The sequence below is a fragment of the Nothobranchius furzeri genome, chromosome 7, assembly GCF_043380555.1.
Source record: "Nothobranchius furzeri strain GRZ-AD chromosome 7, NfurGRZ-RIMD1, whole genome shotgun sequence".
NCBI classification, from domain to species: domain Eukaryota; kingdom Metazoa; phylum Chordata; class Actinopteri; order Cyprinodontiformes; family Nothobranchiidae; genus Nothobranchius; species Nothobranchius furzeri.
This window is the reverse complement of record NC_091747.1, coordinates 50,599,386-50,616,138: the sequence shown is the minus strand read 5'-3', so window position 1 is coordinate 50,616,138 and position 16,753 is coordinate 50,599,386. Positions and strand designations below refer to the sequence as shown.

General features: G+C 40.5%; 1 protein-coding gene across 1 annotated transcript; it reads right to left on the bottom strand.

Moving 5' to 3' along the window:
- Nucleotides 1-4,552: 4,552 nt before the first annotated feature.
- LOC129167107 (uncharacterized) lies at nt 4,553-7,056 on the bottom strand. Its single transcript, XM_054751199.2, has 4 exons — nt 6,419-7,056; nt 5,208-6,038; nt 4,915-5,121; nt 4,553-4,802 (listed from the first exon to the last, which is right to left on the bottom strand). The coding sequence occupies exons 2-3, from the start codon at nt 5,892-5,894 to the stop codon at nt 4,918-4,920; spliced, it is 891 nt and encodes a 296-aa protein (XP_054607174.2). The 5' UTR covers nt 5,895-6,038; nt 6,419-7,056; the 3' UTR covers nt 4,553-4,802; nt 4,915-4,917.
- Nucleotides 7,057-16,753: the final 9,697 nt, after the last annotated feature.

The window sequence follows — 16,753 nt, the reverse complement described above, 5'->3', positions numbered from 1 at the left end:
CCTTCGCCTGTCTGTTAATGTGCTTGGACACAGAGCTCTGCGAACAGCCAGCTTCTTTAGCAATCACCTTTTGTGTCTTGCCCTCCTTGTGCAAGGTGTCAATGATTGTCTTTTGGACAGCTGTTAAGTCAGAAGTCTTCCCCATGATTGTGGTGCCTTCAAAACAAGACTGAGGGACCTTTTAAAGGCCTTTGCAGGTGTTTTGAGTAAATCAGCTGATTAGAGTGGCAGCAGGTGTCTTCTATATTCAGCCTTTTCAGAATATTCTAATTTTTTGAGATACCAAATTTGGAGTTTTCATTAGTTGTCACTTATGAATATCAAATTTAAATGTAATGAACATTGGAAATACATTGGTCTGTGTGCATTGCATGAATATAATGTACAAGTTTCACGTTTTGAATGGAATTACTGAAATATTTTCAACCTTTTGATGATATTCTAATTTACTGGCCAGCACCTGTAATAGGTCTTAAGTTATCAATATTAGATTTATCTTTGTTGGGTTTAGGTATCAGTATTATTACTCCTTATTTCATCGTAGTTAAGAGTGAATTATTCCGAATACATTCTTGTAAAACTTCAAGTAGTAGCTCTCTAATATCTTTCCAAAAGAATTTATAAAAGTTTGTGGTTAGACCGTCCTGGCCAGGAGACTTACCCAGTGCTACCTTTTGAATCACCTTGTCAAGTTCAAAAATATTCAAATCCATATCACATTCTTCTTTAAATTCTAAATTAATTTGAGGGATAAACCTTTCAATGTAATTAAAGAATTTTACGGAATCCAATTCTTTAAAGTGAGAAGAGTATAACTGATGGTAAAAATTATAAATACTGACTGAAATTTCTCTTTGATCTTTAATTAACTTACCATTAATATTTAGTGAATTTATCGCATTTTTTGTCTGTCTATTTTTCTCTAATTTACTAAAATATGAGCTATTCCTCTCTCCATCTTCTATCCATTTTGCCCTTGACCGAATGAAAGCTCCTTTAGCCTTATTTAAATAAAGCTCGTCCAGTTTTGATTGAAGTTTTAAATATTTCTCTCTATTTGTATCTGAAAGTGTACAATCTCCGCAAAGTTTATTCAAATCCCTAAACAATTGTCTTTCTGTTTCTTTATTGTTTTTCTTCCTTTCTTTACCATAATTAATAGAATATTTTCTGACTTCATATTTGAAGAATTCCCATTTCTTCCCTGCAGAATCAAGATGAGGATTTTCTATGACAGACAATAATAGTTTCTTAATCATTTTACAGTATTCCTCATCATTCAAAAATAACGCATTAAATTTCCAGTATCCGTTTCTATTTATATTTCCTGTCTTAGGAATTAAGTTTATAGAAACTACACAATGATCCGTAACAGGGGCTGCCGATATTTCAGCAAGAGAGATCTGGTCTAAAATAGCTTGAGATACTAGCCATAAATCAATTCTTGACTTATTATTACCATTTGTACGTATCCATGAAAATTGTCTAACACACGGGTTAATATGTCTCCAAGCGTCTGATAGCGAGTTGTTTACACAAAAACTTCTCAATGTTGGATTATAAACATGTGTAGAGAATTTAGTGGGATATCTATCCATCCATTCATCAGGAACACAGTTAAAGTCCCCACCAACCAATATATTATCTGTTGGATATTTAACTTTAGATTCTCCAATAATTTTTGAAATTTCATTTAAGAATAATTTGTTTTCTGTAATCAAATTATATCCGTAAACATTACAAATAATCCACAAAACACCCTCACAATTCAAAACAGCAACTATCCAATGACCCTTTGAGTCTGCTTTATATTCCACAAGCTTACCCGGATAGTTGTTAAAACAGATCGCCACCCCTCCAGATTTGTTGGATCCATGACTAAGAAGGAGTGCGAAAGATGGCGCTCTGAGTAGCATGTCCGTCTAGGAGCTCTCACTGTTTCCCTCGAAATTGCAAAGTAAATAGCCTTTTTACTCTCATTCAGTTGGCTAAAATATTGTCGCTTGAGGAGTGAAGTCATCTTATGCATTTATGAGCTTAAAGGATCACGCTTACTGTGTGGAAATGTCGGGTGAAAAGTCCGTGAGCGGGAGCAAACGTGTTGCGCCGCCGACTACTCCTAACAAACCGCAGGTGCAGTCCAAGAAGAAAAATAGGACAGAGGAGGATAAAGAAACAGAAGATGGGGACTCTACACTGATAAAGATTCTAAATGCGGTAACCAACCTGTCTGACAGATTTGATATGCAAGAAAACAAACTGGAAAGTTTAGCCACCAAGATGGAGGAACAGCATAGCATGCTAACGGAGCTAAAGAAAGAAGTCGCGGAGAATAAGAGCAAAACAACGCTGCTGGAAAGTGAACTGGTTAAAGTACGAGAGGAGTTGCTTGCAAAAAAAGAAAAGTGTAAGGAACAAGAAAGATATAAGAGGAGATGGAACCTACGACTTAAGGGTGTAAGTGAAAAAGACAACGAAGACATAAAAGGCACAGTAACTGCTATTCTGAACAAAATCGCCCCGGGAGTCCCGTGGAGCTTCCAGGATATGGTGGACACGGTGCATCGTATCGGGAAAAAAGATGCTCTCCATACAAGGCAAGTAATTATTCAGTTCGTGAAGAGAGAGTGCAGAGACCTCATCTGGAAGCTTTCCAAGAACTGTGATGTATGCAAGAAAAATGGTCTAAGATTTGCAGAAGATCTGATTCAGGAAGACAGAGAAGCGAGAAGGCTGCTGTGGCCGAAGGTGAAGGAGGCACGGGAGAAGAACAAGAGAGCATACTTCAGAGGACCGTTTGCATTTATTGAAAACACCCAGATCTTCCCCTGAAGAAGGAGATGGGGACGGCTTTCCGAATGAGTGGCGAAGTCATTTAGAGGGACAGTTCTACTAGTCACTAAGCTAGTTTTCTTTGGTGAAATCTTACATTCCTGTTATATCTAATTTAGGGTTTGTTTGTTGTTTATCTATTTATTTGTTTGTTTTTTTCACGTTTTTGCTTTTTGGGTTTAGATCTGTTTTGAATTCCTTATGAGGTCAAGAATATCTTTTATTTCATTAAACGCAAGAGGACTAAAGGAAATTACCAAAAGAAAGGCATTATTTCTATTCTGTAAGGAACAAAAAGCACAAGTTATATTTCTTCAAGAGACTCATTCGTGTGAAGACGACAAGGCGTTCTGGAAGACTCAATGGGGAGACAGCATCCTTCTTAGTACAGCTTAAAATGTAAGTTAGTTAAAAAAAAACGTGTTTGGGCACTTTTGGTTTGTGTTTTATATAAGATCTAATACCGCAAATTGTTTTTTTTCATGTAATTTAAGGCTAAAACATGCCCCACCGAAAACCAGCTTGAATGTTTAATAGGAAAAAACCCACCGTAAACTAGCTTGATCCCAGCAGGCTTTTTAAAAGAAAATAGCGGTAGAAAACTAAGCTGAAAGCGGTTCTGTTTATAGACATTTGTCGTTTGTATAAGTACATTTTAAGCAGAAATCAGCGAGAACGAGCTTGTATGGTGGTCCCGTCATAATTCCCGTGTGTGTGTGTTTATTTAGCGAATAAATCTTCTCATCATTTGTTTTAAGGTTAACACCCCACCGTAAACTTGCTTGAAAGTCTAATAGGAAAAAAACTCACCATAAAAGAGCTTGCATCTTATGTAATCATGTAACGAACGCCAAAAATAACGAAAACTAAGTTTAACGTTTATTTAAGTTAATTTTTAAGAAACCACATTACTGATTTAATGTTTTTAATTTCATTTTAGGCGGAAAAAAACACAGAACACAATTTTCATCTCCCATGTTGATAAATTAAAATATTGTTTATTGCATGTTTTATCAACTATGATTTATAATCTGACTTTGTTCTTCTATTCCTCTCTATTCTCATCCAGAACCAGTACCTTTAAGGAGCATCTGTAACTTCATTATGCCCACAGTGTTCTCTGTTGTTAAATGACAATAAAGCCTTGTAATTCTAATTCCCTTTGTCTGTAGGACTGCAAGTATCCAGGGTCAGGAGAGGGAGTCAGCGGAAAGCCCACTGCTGAAACCTGGCCCTGGTTTGTCCCCATGGACGAGGTGTTGGGACAGAGGCCTTCCACTATGCCTCCTGTCCTTATTGCTTCCATTCCCGAGGACACTCCAGGGCCAAGTGCAGCAGTGGGTGAGACAGAGGACAGGGAGAGTGGTGGAAGGAAGCCGGACTCCTCATCAGGGAGAAAAAGGAGAAGGGCTGATGAGCTCCTTGACCTGATCAGGGAGGACATGAGACAACAGAGGGAAGCGGAGGAGAGGAGAGAAAGGATGGACAGATTTATAGCATTGATGGAAAGGATGGCAGAGAAATGGGTTTTTTTCTTTGTTTCTTCTGGTTCAGGTTCTATATATGTGTTTGAATGTTTTTGTTATTTGTTTAAATGTAATAAAATTTCTATTGATAACTCTTTTTTGATCATTAACAGTTTTATTATTCAGTTTTTAACAAGTAACAACATAGTAAATAAATGGTAAGGGAACACTGTAAGGAATAAAAGTTAAGATAAAAGCAAAATATATACAGTAAACTTGGAAAGCAGGGAGTCTTTGGTGGTGTTGCTAAATCTACTAAACATGGATCATCGAGGTGGATGGAGTGCAGGAACCGAGATCCGTGGCTGAACGTTTCTGGTTGGCAAGTGGAACATCAGACAGAGTGGTCTGCAGAGGGTGCTTCTGGATGCCTCATCTCACTGTCCACTGCATCGTCCATCAAAAGGGTTTGCTGGGCTGGCTCAATCGACGGCTGTCACATCACTAACATTCAGATATATGCAAAAAAGGAGATCATGAGTATAATACTTGTAACTCTAGCAGATAACAGGACTAAATGATTTTTAAACTAGAGATTCCTACGTAAATTACTTGCCTGTTAACAGTAATTGTGATCTGGTGATAATTCCTCCAGAGCAGACACCTCGGCAGAAAGTTGGTCCCGCCAGAGGGCACCACTGACTGCCTCCAAAACAGCCTCTCCCTCATCTTCTGGAGCATCATCCTCCAGTTCATCGTCCTGCACCATAATGTCACCAGCACTGAGGCAGATGTTGTGCAGGATGGTGCATGCTGTGATGACCTGTAATAGAGATAAAAATTTAATTTATATTTCATTCCCAAACAAAGATTACACCCAAAGTGTATTTCCACTTTGTGTTAACTTACATGAGGTACAAAGGTGTGGTGGACCTCCAGCGCTTTCAGGAAGATGGTCCTGAACCTGGTCTTCATTCCAAAAGCATGCTCGATGATGCAGCGTGCCCTGGAATGATGGCTGTTGAAGCGCTGGGCTCCCACACCTTGAACCACCCGTTTGTAGGGGGTGATGAGGGGGAGTGGATGTTGGAGGCATGGGTACCCTCCATCTGCGAGGATGAAGTGCCCTGGAGGAGGAAAGGCTGACTGCCTGTACAGTGGGCTGTGCCAGAGGACCCTGGAGTCGTGGACCGACCCAGGCCAGCCCACATAGGTGTCGATAAAGCGGCCCTGATGGTCACAAACTGCCTGCAGGATGATAGATGGGAACAGTTTCCTGTTTCTGTAGCACTGACCATCAGGACCGCTCGGAGCCTTGATCCGAATGTGACAGCCGTCGATCGCACCTGCTGCTTTCATGAAAGCTCTGCCGAGCCAGCCCAGCAAACCCACGAGACACAACCTCCATCTCCTCTGGGGTTTTGGGGAGGTGAATGACCTGGTGGAGGATTGCGACCACATCCTCCGTGACTCGATGGACGATGTCGTGGACAGTTGAGCGAGGCATCCCAAATACTCCTGAGACCACCCTGTAGGATGTTCCACTTGCCAACCAGAACAGAAACACCAGGGTCTCGATTGTGGCACCCCAACCATGTCGCCGATCTTGGTTCAGGAGATTTAGCAACACCACAAAAGACTCCCTGCTCAGACGTAAATCTGGCCTGGGATCTTCCTGGTTAAAAAAAACCGGTCCAGGACTGGCACACTCATGTTTATCCTACAGTACAGGGGTCTGTTCTGTTAAAAGAAAAGTAGAGAACAATAAAACAATTTTAAAAAACCTGTATAAATGCTTGAGATTTTTAGAAGAGAGCTAGGCATTATTAGGCATAAGTTGAAAAGGACAATACACATTAAACACATTGTAATGCTACTTTTACTATGAAATTTATGCACAGAACCAAGCATTATGATCAAATACAAACTTCTAAAATGTCATTCCATTAATTATTTTAGATGAATATAGGTTAAATTAACTATATGCATGTTAGTCTACTCTATACTAATGTGTATATTCAGCCACATGTCTTTCTGTTGTTTAAAATATAAATGAAACTAGCACTAAAGTTAACATGTAATGCCTGAAAGCTGGTTCACTAAACAAAAAATAATTTTACCTGGATATGGCTGCTTCTCAGCCTTAAATACAAAGGCCGGTGACGTTTACTAAGCAGTCGCAGCTCCTCAAAAACCAAAAATAAAAGGGAATACTGCTGTGGATCCATTTTCACCTCTGACTAGCTTGTTAGCTTGTTAGCCTGTTAGACGCCGTCACGGTAGCTAAGCAACTGGACCTGGGGGCGGGAATAAAAACGAGGCTAGTACTGTCCGAATTCAGAGCCGCTGACTTCCGGTTTTAGCGGTCTAGCAAGGACCCGGCCTTGCTAAACCGGCGAGGACCCGTACTCACAAGCATCCTACCTCTGGATTCGGACACAGCCATAGGGATAACGGAACGACGCAGCTTCATGTACAACGTGACTACCAAGTTAGCTCATTTACATATTACGTCTGACGTCACAAAGCGCAGAATCCCTATAGACCTAAGACTTAGGAACACAGCAATCATATACACATCGTCTAGAAGAGAGACACTTGTTTTTGGACTCCCATAAGAAGATTTAAAATGGCAAAATCCACACAGGAATGTTTAGATAATTCTACCATCAGAATTAAGGAAGGTATTTCTGTTGCAAGCAGATCAGAGGTTTACCAAATCAACAAATTATCACATTACAGGAAGTTTAGTCAGATTGCCGAGTGCCAAAATGTGAGAACAGGTGAAATTTTGGCAATAAAATTTGTTAAAAACAAGTTTTATTCTCAAAATAAGAGAGAGGCGCAGATATTGAAACAACTGAAAATGTTAAATCTCCAGGACAGCAATATAGTCAACTTCTCTGAGTGTTTTTCATACCAAGACAGGACCTGCTTGGTCTATGAGAAACTGGATTCAACCTTTCTGGAATTAGTTTTAGCAGAAAATGGGACACCTGTTCACCTTATTCAGATCAGAGCAATTGCATATCAAATGTTAGTTGCTCTAACGGCTCTGAACAACTCTGGGTTCACTCATGGTAATATAAAGCCAGAAAATATAATGACTATGGATGAAGATTCACATCAGTATGGTGTCAAACTGATTGGTTTTTCCTACTCTGCAAAGACATCTGACTTATGTGACTTAAAGATCCCATTAGATTGTGGTTACACCGCACCAGAGGTGTACCTGGCCTATCCACTCGACGAAAGCCTTGATATCTGGAGCCTTGGATGTACGTTAGCTTTTCTGTTCTTAGGGCAACACATGAGCCCTGTGGACTGCGAGTATCAGTACATGAGGTTTATCGTAGATGTTTTGGGCCAGCCTGAAAACGAACTACTGGAAAAAGCATGTAAAAGTTGTCGGTTTTTTAAAAAAGTGAAACAGGGGTCTGATTACGTTTGGAGACTCCGGACCCCGAAGGAATTTGAAAAAATAACTGGAAGTGAGGTTAAGAAAACAGATTGCAATAATTTCACTGATTTAAGTGACTTTCTGTCTAAATCCAATCAACCAGAGCCAATAGATAATGATGACACAGAGGCTTTTATCGACCTTCTCATAAAAATGTTAAACGTGGACCCAGCACTTAGGATCAAACCGGCAGATGCTTTAAATCACCCATTTATAACAATGACGCATCTACGTTATATCTCAGATGAATTTTATTTAACAGAATCCCAAAGGATTATGAAGGAATGCCAACACAGAGAACAAGAAAACACTTATAGTTCTCTTTCCACTCCAAACAGCAACAGAGAACAGACCCCAGACCTGGATTTTAGTAAGGAGGGAAAGATAAATCCCTCACATTCAGTTCAGGCTGAAATCAGAACAGGAACCAGTAGCATTGAAACAAAAACTGAAAAGAAAAACACGCCACACTCTGACCCCAGGAAGATTTCACCTAATGATGAGAAATTCAATCAGTTGTTTAGCAATGAAAATTTGGAAGGAGCTAATTCAGAGGACTCAAAGATGGACCTGTCTATCAAATGGAAAGACGAAGGGTCATCCTCAACTGACTCACAGTGCATCCCTTCAATGTTAACGCCAGGTATGATAATTACGGGGAATTCAAAGGTTTACAAAGTAGAGGAAGTTCTTGGTTCTGGGACGTGTGGACAGGTGGCCAGGTGCTGCATACAGGGAACAGAAAAGGTTGTAGCTTTGAAAACATTGAGTGGCCTTGAGTCCAGCAGTTTTTACAATGAGACTAAAATATTAGAATGTCTGAACAAACTCCCACAATACAATAACCATTTCATCAGATTGAACGACCATTTCTGCTCTCAAGACTTTCTTTATCAGGAATTCGAGCTTTTGGATATGGATCTGTGGGACTTTATGGAGAAAGGTGGTTCTTTAAAGGTGGCTGAAGTCAGAGTGATTGCCCAGCAGACGTTAGAAGCTCTTAGCGCTTTGAAACATCTTGGTATTACGCACACAGATCTGAAACTTGATAATATCATGCTTGTAAATCATGAAGCACAACCATTCAGAGTGAAGCTGATTGATTTTGGGTCGGCTTGTGAGACTGAACGTTTACTACGGAAAAGTATCTATCAGCTTTTGCCGTACAGAGCTCCAGAGATAACTCTTGGTCTACCACGAGATGAAGCTATGGACACTTGGAGTCTTGGCTGTCTCTTGTCTGTTCTGTTTCTTCATTGTTTTCCATTCCCACATGAAAACGAATACGATAATCTGAGAATAATTATAAAGCTCCTTGGTCAACCTGACCAAAAACTACTGGACGAGGGGACTCTAGTCTCAGACTATTTCAGAAAAGGTAAGAACGGGTCTGAATGCTCTTGGAGATTTAAAACCCTGAAACAATACGAAAAGAAGAGAGGAGCGGTGTCTACGAGGGCAGACGCAGCCTATGATGATTATACAACGCTGGATGACATGTTTTTCTCTGAAAACACCCAAAACTCAACTGAAAATGAAGATATCAAAGCTTTTCTTGACCTCGTGAAGAAAATGTTAACAGTGGATCCAGCAAACCGGATTCTGCCAGCTGATGCTCTAAAACACCCTTTCATCACGATGGAGCATCTTGATGGCTCTTCAGGTAAAAGTTATGTGAGAAACGCTCGTAAATTAATGAGAAATGTCCAACCAGGGAAATTTCCTTCAGATGGTGAAAGTGTAATCAGCGAACGCCCTGGGCCCAGTCAGGTGCCAGGTGTTCAAACAGACTTAGATAGATCTTTACCAAAGGCAGAATGTGATAAATTGGCATTCAGTACAAAATTTAGTTCAAAAGAAATAGTAGAGGGTTATTTAACAGAATGCAAAAGAGGAAACATTGCAGAGAAAACTTCTATTGACACCAGAGAGAAGAATGAGTCACTTCATGTCTTGAAGAATGAAGAAGCAATGTGTAGCAAAAAGTTATTAGAGTTAACCAGCACAGTAAACACAGAGGAACTGCATATGGGTAATCTTTCACCAGACCGATCTACAGATTGGGAAACTTCTTCCTCAGACACACATGAGACAAACTCATCTGACTCAGAAAGCTCATCTTCAAAACTAATCCCAGGTATGATGATTGAAGGCCATGCAAAGGATTACATTGTAGAAGAAGTAGTTAGATCTGGGGCATACAGAGAGGTGGCCAGGTGCCGTATACGGGGAACAGAAAAGGTTGTAGTTTTGAAAACAAGGAGTAGCCTTGATTCCAGCAGTTTTTACAATGAGACTAAAATATTAGAACGTCTGAACAAACTCCCACAATGCAATAACCATTTTATCAGATTGAACGACAGTTTCTGTTCTCAAGACGTTCTTTATCAGGAATTCGAGCTTTTGGATAAGGATCTGTGGGACCTTATAGAGAAAGGTGGTCCTTTAAAGGTGGCTGAAGTCAGAGCGATTGCCCAGCAGATGTTAGTAGCGCTTAACATTTTGAAACATCTTGGTATTACTCACACAAATGTGAAACTTGAAAATATCATGCTTGTAAATCATGAAGCACAACCATTCAGAGTGAAGCTGATTGATTTTAGGTTGGCTTGTGAGACTGAAGGTTTACCACAGAAAGGTATCTTTCAGCTTTTGCCATACAGAGCTCCAGAGATAACTCTTGGTCTACCACGAGATGAAGCTATAACCACTTGGAGTCTTGGCTGTCTCTTGTCTGTTCTGTTTCTTCATTATTTTCCGTTCCCACATGTTAACGAATACGATAATCTAAGAATAATTCTGAAGTTCCTTGGTCAACCTGACCAAAAACTACTGGACGAGGGGATTCTAGTCTCAGACTATTTCAGAAAAGGTAAGAACGGGTCTGAATGCTCTTGGAGATTTAAAACCCTGAAACAATACGAAAAGAAGAGAGGAGCGGTGTCTACGAGGGCACACGCAGCCTATGATGATTATACAACGCTGGATGACATGTTTTTCTCTGCAAACACCAAAAACTCAACTGAAAATGAAGACATCAAAGCTTTTCTTGACCTCGTGAAGAAAATGTTAACAGTGGATCCAGCAAACCGGATTCTGCCAGCTGATGCTCTAAAACACCCTTTCATCACGATGGAGCATCTTGATGGCTCTTCAGATAAAAGTTATGTGAGAAACGCTCGTAAATTAATGAGAAATGTCCAACAAGGGAAATTTCCTTCAGATGGTGAAAGTGTAATCAGCGAACGCCCTGGGCCCAGTCAGGTGCCAGGTGTTCAAACAGACTTAGATAGATCTTTACCAAAGGCAGAATGTGATAAATCGGCATTCAGTACAGAATTTAGTTCAAAAGAAATAGTAGAGGGTTATTTAACAGAATGCAAAAGAGGAAACGTTACAGAGAAAACTTCTATTGACACCAGAGAGAAGAATGAGTCACTTCATGTCTTGAAGAATGAAGAAGCAATGTGTAGCAAAAAGTCATTAGAGATAACCAGCACAGTAAACACAGAGGAACTGCATATGGGTAATCTTTCACCAGACCGATCTACAGATTGGGAAACTTCTTCCTCAGACACAGATGAGACAAACTCATCTGACTCAGAAAGCTCATCTTCAAAACTAATCCCAGGTATGATCATTAAAGGCCATTAAAAGGTTTATATTGTAGAAGAAGTAGTTAGATCTGGGGCATACAGAGAGGTGGCCAGGTGCCGTATACGGGGAACAGAAAAGGTTGTAGTTTTGAAAACAAGGAGTAGCCTTGATTCCAGCAGTTTTTACAATGAGACTAAAATATTAGAACGTCTGAACAAACTCCCACAATGCAATAACCATTTTATCAGATTGAATGACCGTTTCTGCTCTCAAAACTGTCTTTATCAGGAATTCGAGCTTTTGGATAAGGATCTGTGGGACTTTATAGAGAAAGGTGGTCCTTTAAAGGTGGCTGAAGTCAGAGTGATTGCCCAGCAGACTTTAGTAGCGCTTAACATTTTGAAACATCTTGGTATTACGCACACAAGTATGAAACTTGATCATATCATGCTTGTAAATCATGAAGCACAACCATTCAGAGTGAAGCTGATTGATTTTGGGTTGGCTGTTGAGACTGAACGTTTACCACAGAAAAGTATCTTTCAGCCTTTGCCGTACAGAGCTCCAGAGATAACTCTTGGTCTACCACGAGATGAAGCTATAGACACTTGGAGTCTTGGCTGTCTCTTGTCTGTTCTGTTTCTTCATTGTTTTCCGTTCCCACATGAAAACGAATACGATAATCTGAGAATAATTATAAAGCTCCTTGGTCAACCTGACCAAAAACTACTGGACGAGGGGACTCTAGTCTCAGACTATTTCAGAAAAGGTAAGAACGGGTCTGTATGCTCTTGGAGATTTAAAACCCTGAAACAATACGAAAAGAAGAGAGGAGCGGTGTCTACGAGGGCAGACGCAGCCTATGATAATTTTACATCGCTGGATGACATGTTTTCCTCTCAAAACACCAAAAACTCAACTGAAAATGAAGATATCAAAGCTTTTCTTGACCTCGTGAAGAAAATGTTAACAGTGGATCCAGCAAACCGGATTCTGCCAGCTGATGCTCTAAAACACCCTTTCATCACGATGGAGCATCTTGATGGCTCTTCAGATAAAAGTTATGTGAGAAACGCTCGTAAATTAATGAGAAATGTCCAACCAGGGAAATTTCCTTCAGATGGTGAAAGTGTAATCAGCGAACGCCCTGGGCCAAATTTAAGTTCAAAAGAAATTGTGAAAAAGTCTCTCGAAAAACAGAAAGGAATGAAACATACTGATGCCAAAAGAAATACAGTTGTTAAGAAGATTAAGAACTTCTTCACCGAAAAGTTCCACTCCATCAACTGTTACTTGTCTAAATTCTGGTAGTTTAGTATATATGTAGAACTTGTTTTAGTTATACCATTTTTACCAAATTAGTACCAAAAATGGGGCTGCATGGGACACACTTACTCAAAGCAAGAAGATTGCAGGTTCAGATTTCACCTGGGACTTCTCTTATGTAGTTAACACGTTCTCCACATGCATGCGTGGGTTTTCTCTGGGTGCTCCAGTTCCCCCCACAAACACCAAAAACATAGCAGGTTAGGTTTATTAGTGTATTTGAATTATCCCTAGGTGTGAGTGAGTTAGTCACCCGCCCAGGGTGTCTGATGTCTCTTACCTGGTGACTGCTAGAGGCGGCACCAGCTCATTCAGATAGTGAGTTATTTTCTGCTAGACTGAAGATACTTTTAATTACTCCTGTAGACACTAAGGAAAGCTAGGGAGACAGTTCAGCTGTTAGATTCACCACTTCTTTCCATCGGCCATGAAGGCAGTCACGTAATGTAATGGTGATGTTTTAACCGCAAACTTATTTCCAACTGGAAGCAATTCTGAAGCGAACCGAGAGCGAAAGCGCTCCACACGGCTGATCCTGTGATGTCCAAAAAATCACGGGAGAATCGCAACACCACACGTGATTTCAGAAGTCCACGCAAAGGCAAGGCAGCTTTATTTGTATAGCACCTTACAGCAGTATAAATCCGACCAAAGTGCTTCACAAAAATTAAAACATTAAAAAACAATACACAAGATAAAAATGCATAAAAACTAAAGCTTAAGAACTAATACTAAAAAGACTCTCATGCTGAGTTAAAAGCCAAATCGTAAAAATAGGTTTTCAAAAGAGATTAACAACCAGACAGTGAAGAGGCCGACCTAATGCTCAAAGGCAGCGCATTCCAGAGCCTAGGGGCTCTGCAGAGTCCTCTGACCTTATGTTTTTGGGACTTCCAAGAGCATCAGCCGACCTCAGAGACCATGCAACGGAGTAAAAAACCATAGCTCAGAGAGGTAATCTGGAGCGAGGCCATGCAAAGAATTAAAAGCCCATAAAAGCACCTTGTACTGGATTCTAAAACAAACAGGCAGCCAGTGCAGTGCTAAAGACCAAAGGTGACAGATCATTTGCTGCTGTGGTCCCCAGACTCTGGCACACTGCTTTTGAACACACAAAATTAAAACAAAATAATTTTGTATATAATTAATTGATTAGTTTGTACAAATTTAGAGTGGCACACACTCAAACCAGAAAAGATTTTTCGATGTTTTTTGCTAATTATTTCACCATGGTAAATTGAAACTCTTAGAAAATTGATAGCACAACTCACATGGCCGAGCCCCTCGTTTTGATGTATGATTTGTGGGGTTGGACGCTTCCATTCGAGCCGCATTAACATTTGCGGGAAAAATAACTAGAAAAAAATTTCCTGAAGGAATTTTGAAAAGGGAACTGCCACCTGGCACAAGATAGAATTTATGCGTATGTAAAAAATGCCACACACTCAAAGTCTGAATGGGTAACTCAGTCTGGCCAAAGCTGAGAATTTTTGTTATGCACACTCCAGGTGCATAACAATAAGGGTCCTGTTTGCTGGAGCTTGGGGCCCTGTTAGTGCAGGGTTCCTTAATTAGTTGCTTAATTTATTCCTTGCTGCTCCCAGATTTTAATAGTTTTTTGCAGTTGCAAGTTCTTCATTCCCCTTGAATGCAGTTAAAACGTATTTATTTACCTGTTTACACAAAAACAAATGACGTCTGATCTGTACGCAAAACATTATTAGTGGGCTGTGGTTTGAAAGTTTGGCATCAACCACCTCAGATATTTGGTGTATAATGTAAATTTCTACAGCTTTATTATAAATAAATTTTTTAATCAGGATTATGACATGTTTTCATTGATCTGCTGATCTGTTGAAAGTGACAACTTGTCACGAAACGGGGTTTGTAGGACCCAAAATGCAGGAACCCAAGATGACACGAGGCAGGTGATAATATAAAGAAAACTCCTTTATTTTGAAGGATGAGTCCAAAAAATAAGAATAAATCCACAGGAGCTGGAAGTCAAAACTCCAATAAGTCCAAAATGAAAACTAGAGACGAAACACTAGAGACTAGAGAAGGCTGAGATCAAAAATACTAGAGACAAAGAACACTAGAGATTAGAGCAGAACTGACAGAATACCACAATGGACCGACACAAGACAGAGACAAAACAGAGCTTATATACACGGGGAGAACAATTAAGGAAACAGGAAGCAGGTGTGTAGAGTATGGGCTGGAGGGAAGGCAGGTGACAATAATTAACTAAATGGGGAAACAGAACCAAAGGACAGATAAGGCTATAACTACAAAACCAAACTAAAAGGCTGTGGGAAGGACTAACACACACACACCATCACACACCATCACACACACACACACACACACACACACACACACACACACACACACACACACACACACACACACACACACACACACACACACACAAACACAGAGATGGGGAAGGACATGCACACACAAACACTGACACAAATAACTCTCACACACATACACACACTAACACACACATACACACACTAACACACATACACTCACACACACATATACTGGGCTGGGGAACAAGAGGCTGGAGCTGCAACTGGAGGGACAGAGGATAACTAGATAAACACCGGACCTGAGGGGATGATAAAAAAGGCCAACAAACAGAAGACACAATATTGCGACACTGACAAAGGACACATGAGGGCGCTATGAGACACAGAAGGGAAACTAGAGAGGATGGAGAAACATCAGGAGACAAATAAAGGAAGGGGCAGACGCAGACCATGACACAACTTGTTTTTGTAGTTTTACAAAAAAAAAAGATAAATGAAAAATGATAAAAGACCCGCACTTGTATAGCGCCTCTCAGAGTAAGGACTCCAAAGCGCTTTACACTACAGTGTATCATTCATCCATTCACACACACATTCACACACTGATGGTGATAAGCTTTGATGTAGCCACAGCTGCCCTGGGGCACGCTGACAGAGGCGAGGCTGCCGAGCACAGACGTCACCAGTCCCTCAGACCACCACCAGCAGGCAACGTGGGTTAAGTGTCTTGCCCAAGGACACAACAGCAGAATTCTCTGTCCGGAACCGGGATCGAACCTGCAACCTTACTGGACAAGCCGCTCAACCTGTTGAGCTACTGCTGCTTATGTTACAGTAACAGCCCTTATCTAGACGCTAAGCTTTCTCCGCTTTGTCTGCAAATGCACCGCTGCCACAGCACACAAAGGAGAGCGTCAGAAACACAGCTCTTCCTGAATCAGAACTAAAATGACAGAGTTAGTTTTAAAACTGGACACAAAAGGAGAGAGAAGAATTGGGAGTCTAAAAATAATCAGAGGTAAAAATTTAAAATAAGCCACAGACCAGATTGGGATTGTATTGTTGGATGGTTTGGGGTTTGTGTTTGCTTGTATTCAGTAACTCAAAATAAAGTTTTCAGATTTTAAGTTCAAAATGCATCTAAATTTTGTTCAACACAGCAAGTCTACAGCAGACAGATGTACGCGTGAATGAGTAAAATGGCAAACTCATTCATTTAAAGGAACTGCCAAGTTCAAAATGCCTTTAGGTGGGAAGTCAAGAACAGGCTGATCTCACATAGGGGAAATGAAAGATAAATCAAGAGAATTTAAAACCAGTGAAGGGTAGCTGTCTGTTAAGGATGGCTTGCCCGGCCAGTAAAACCTAACATGAGAACAAAATGAGATTTTTCAAGAATAAAAAATGTATGGAAAAGAGGTCCTATAACATCTATAAAAACTCTAAAAAAGTTTTATTCTTTTGACCTCTGTTCTGTGCGTGTGTGTGTGTGTGTGTGTGTGTGTGTGTGTGTGTGTGTGTGTGTGTGTGTGTGTGTGTGTGTGTGTGTGTGTGTGTGTGTGTGTGCGTGCGTGCGTGCTCTGTCTTTTTAACCCCCCAGTGAGTCGCATGCAGACGGGGGCTGCCATCTTGGATCCATATGAGCGAAGAACACGCTTTGACTGGTCAGGTCATGGCTGTATTTTTAGGTACAGCTAGCCAATTGATTCTTCCAAGAAAATGGATCAACAGGCTCAGTCCACCTGAATTAA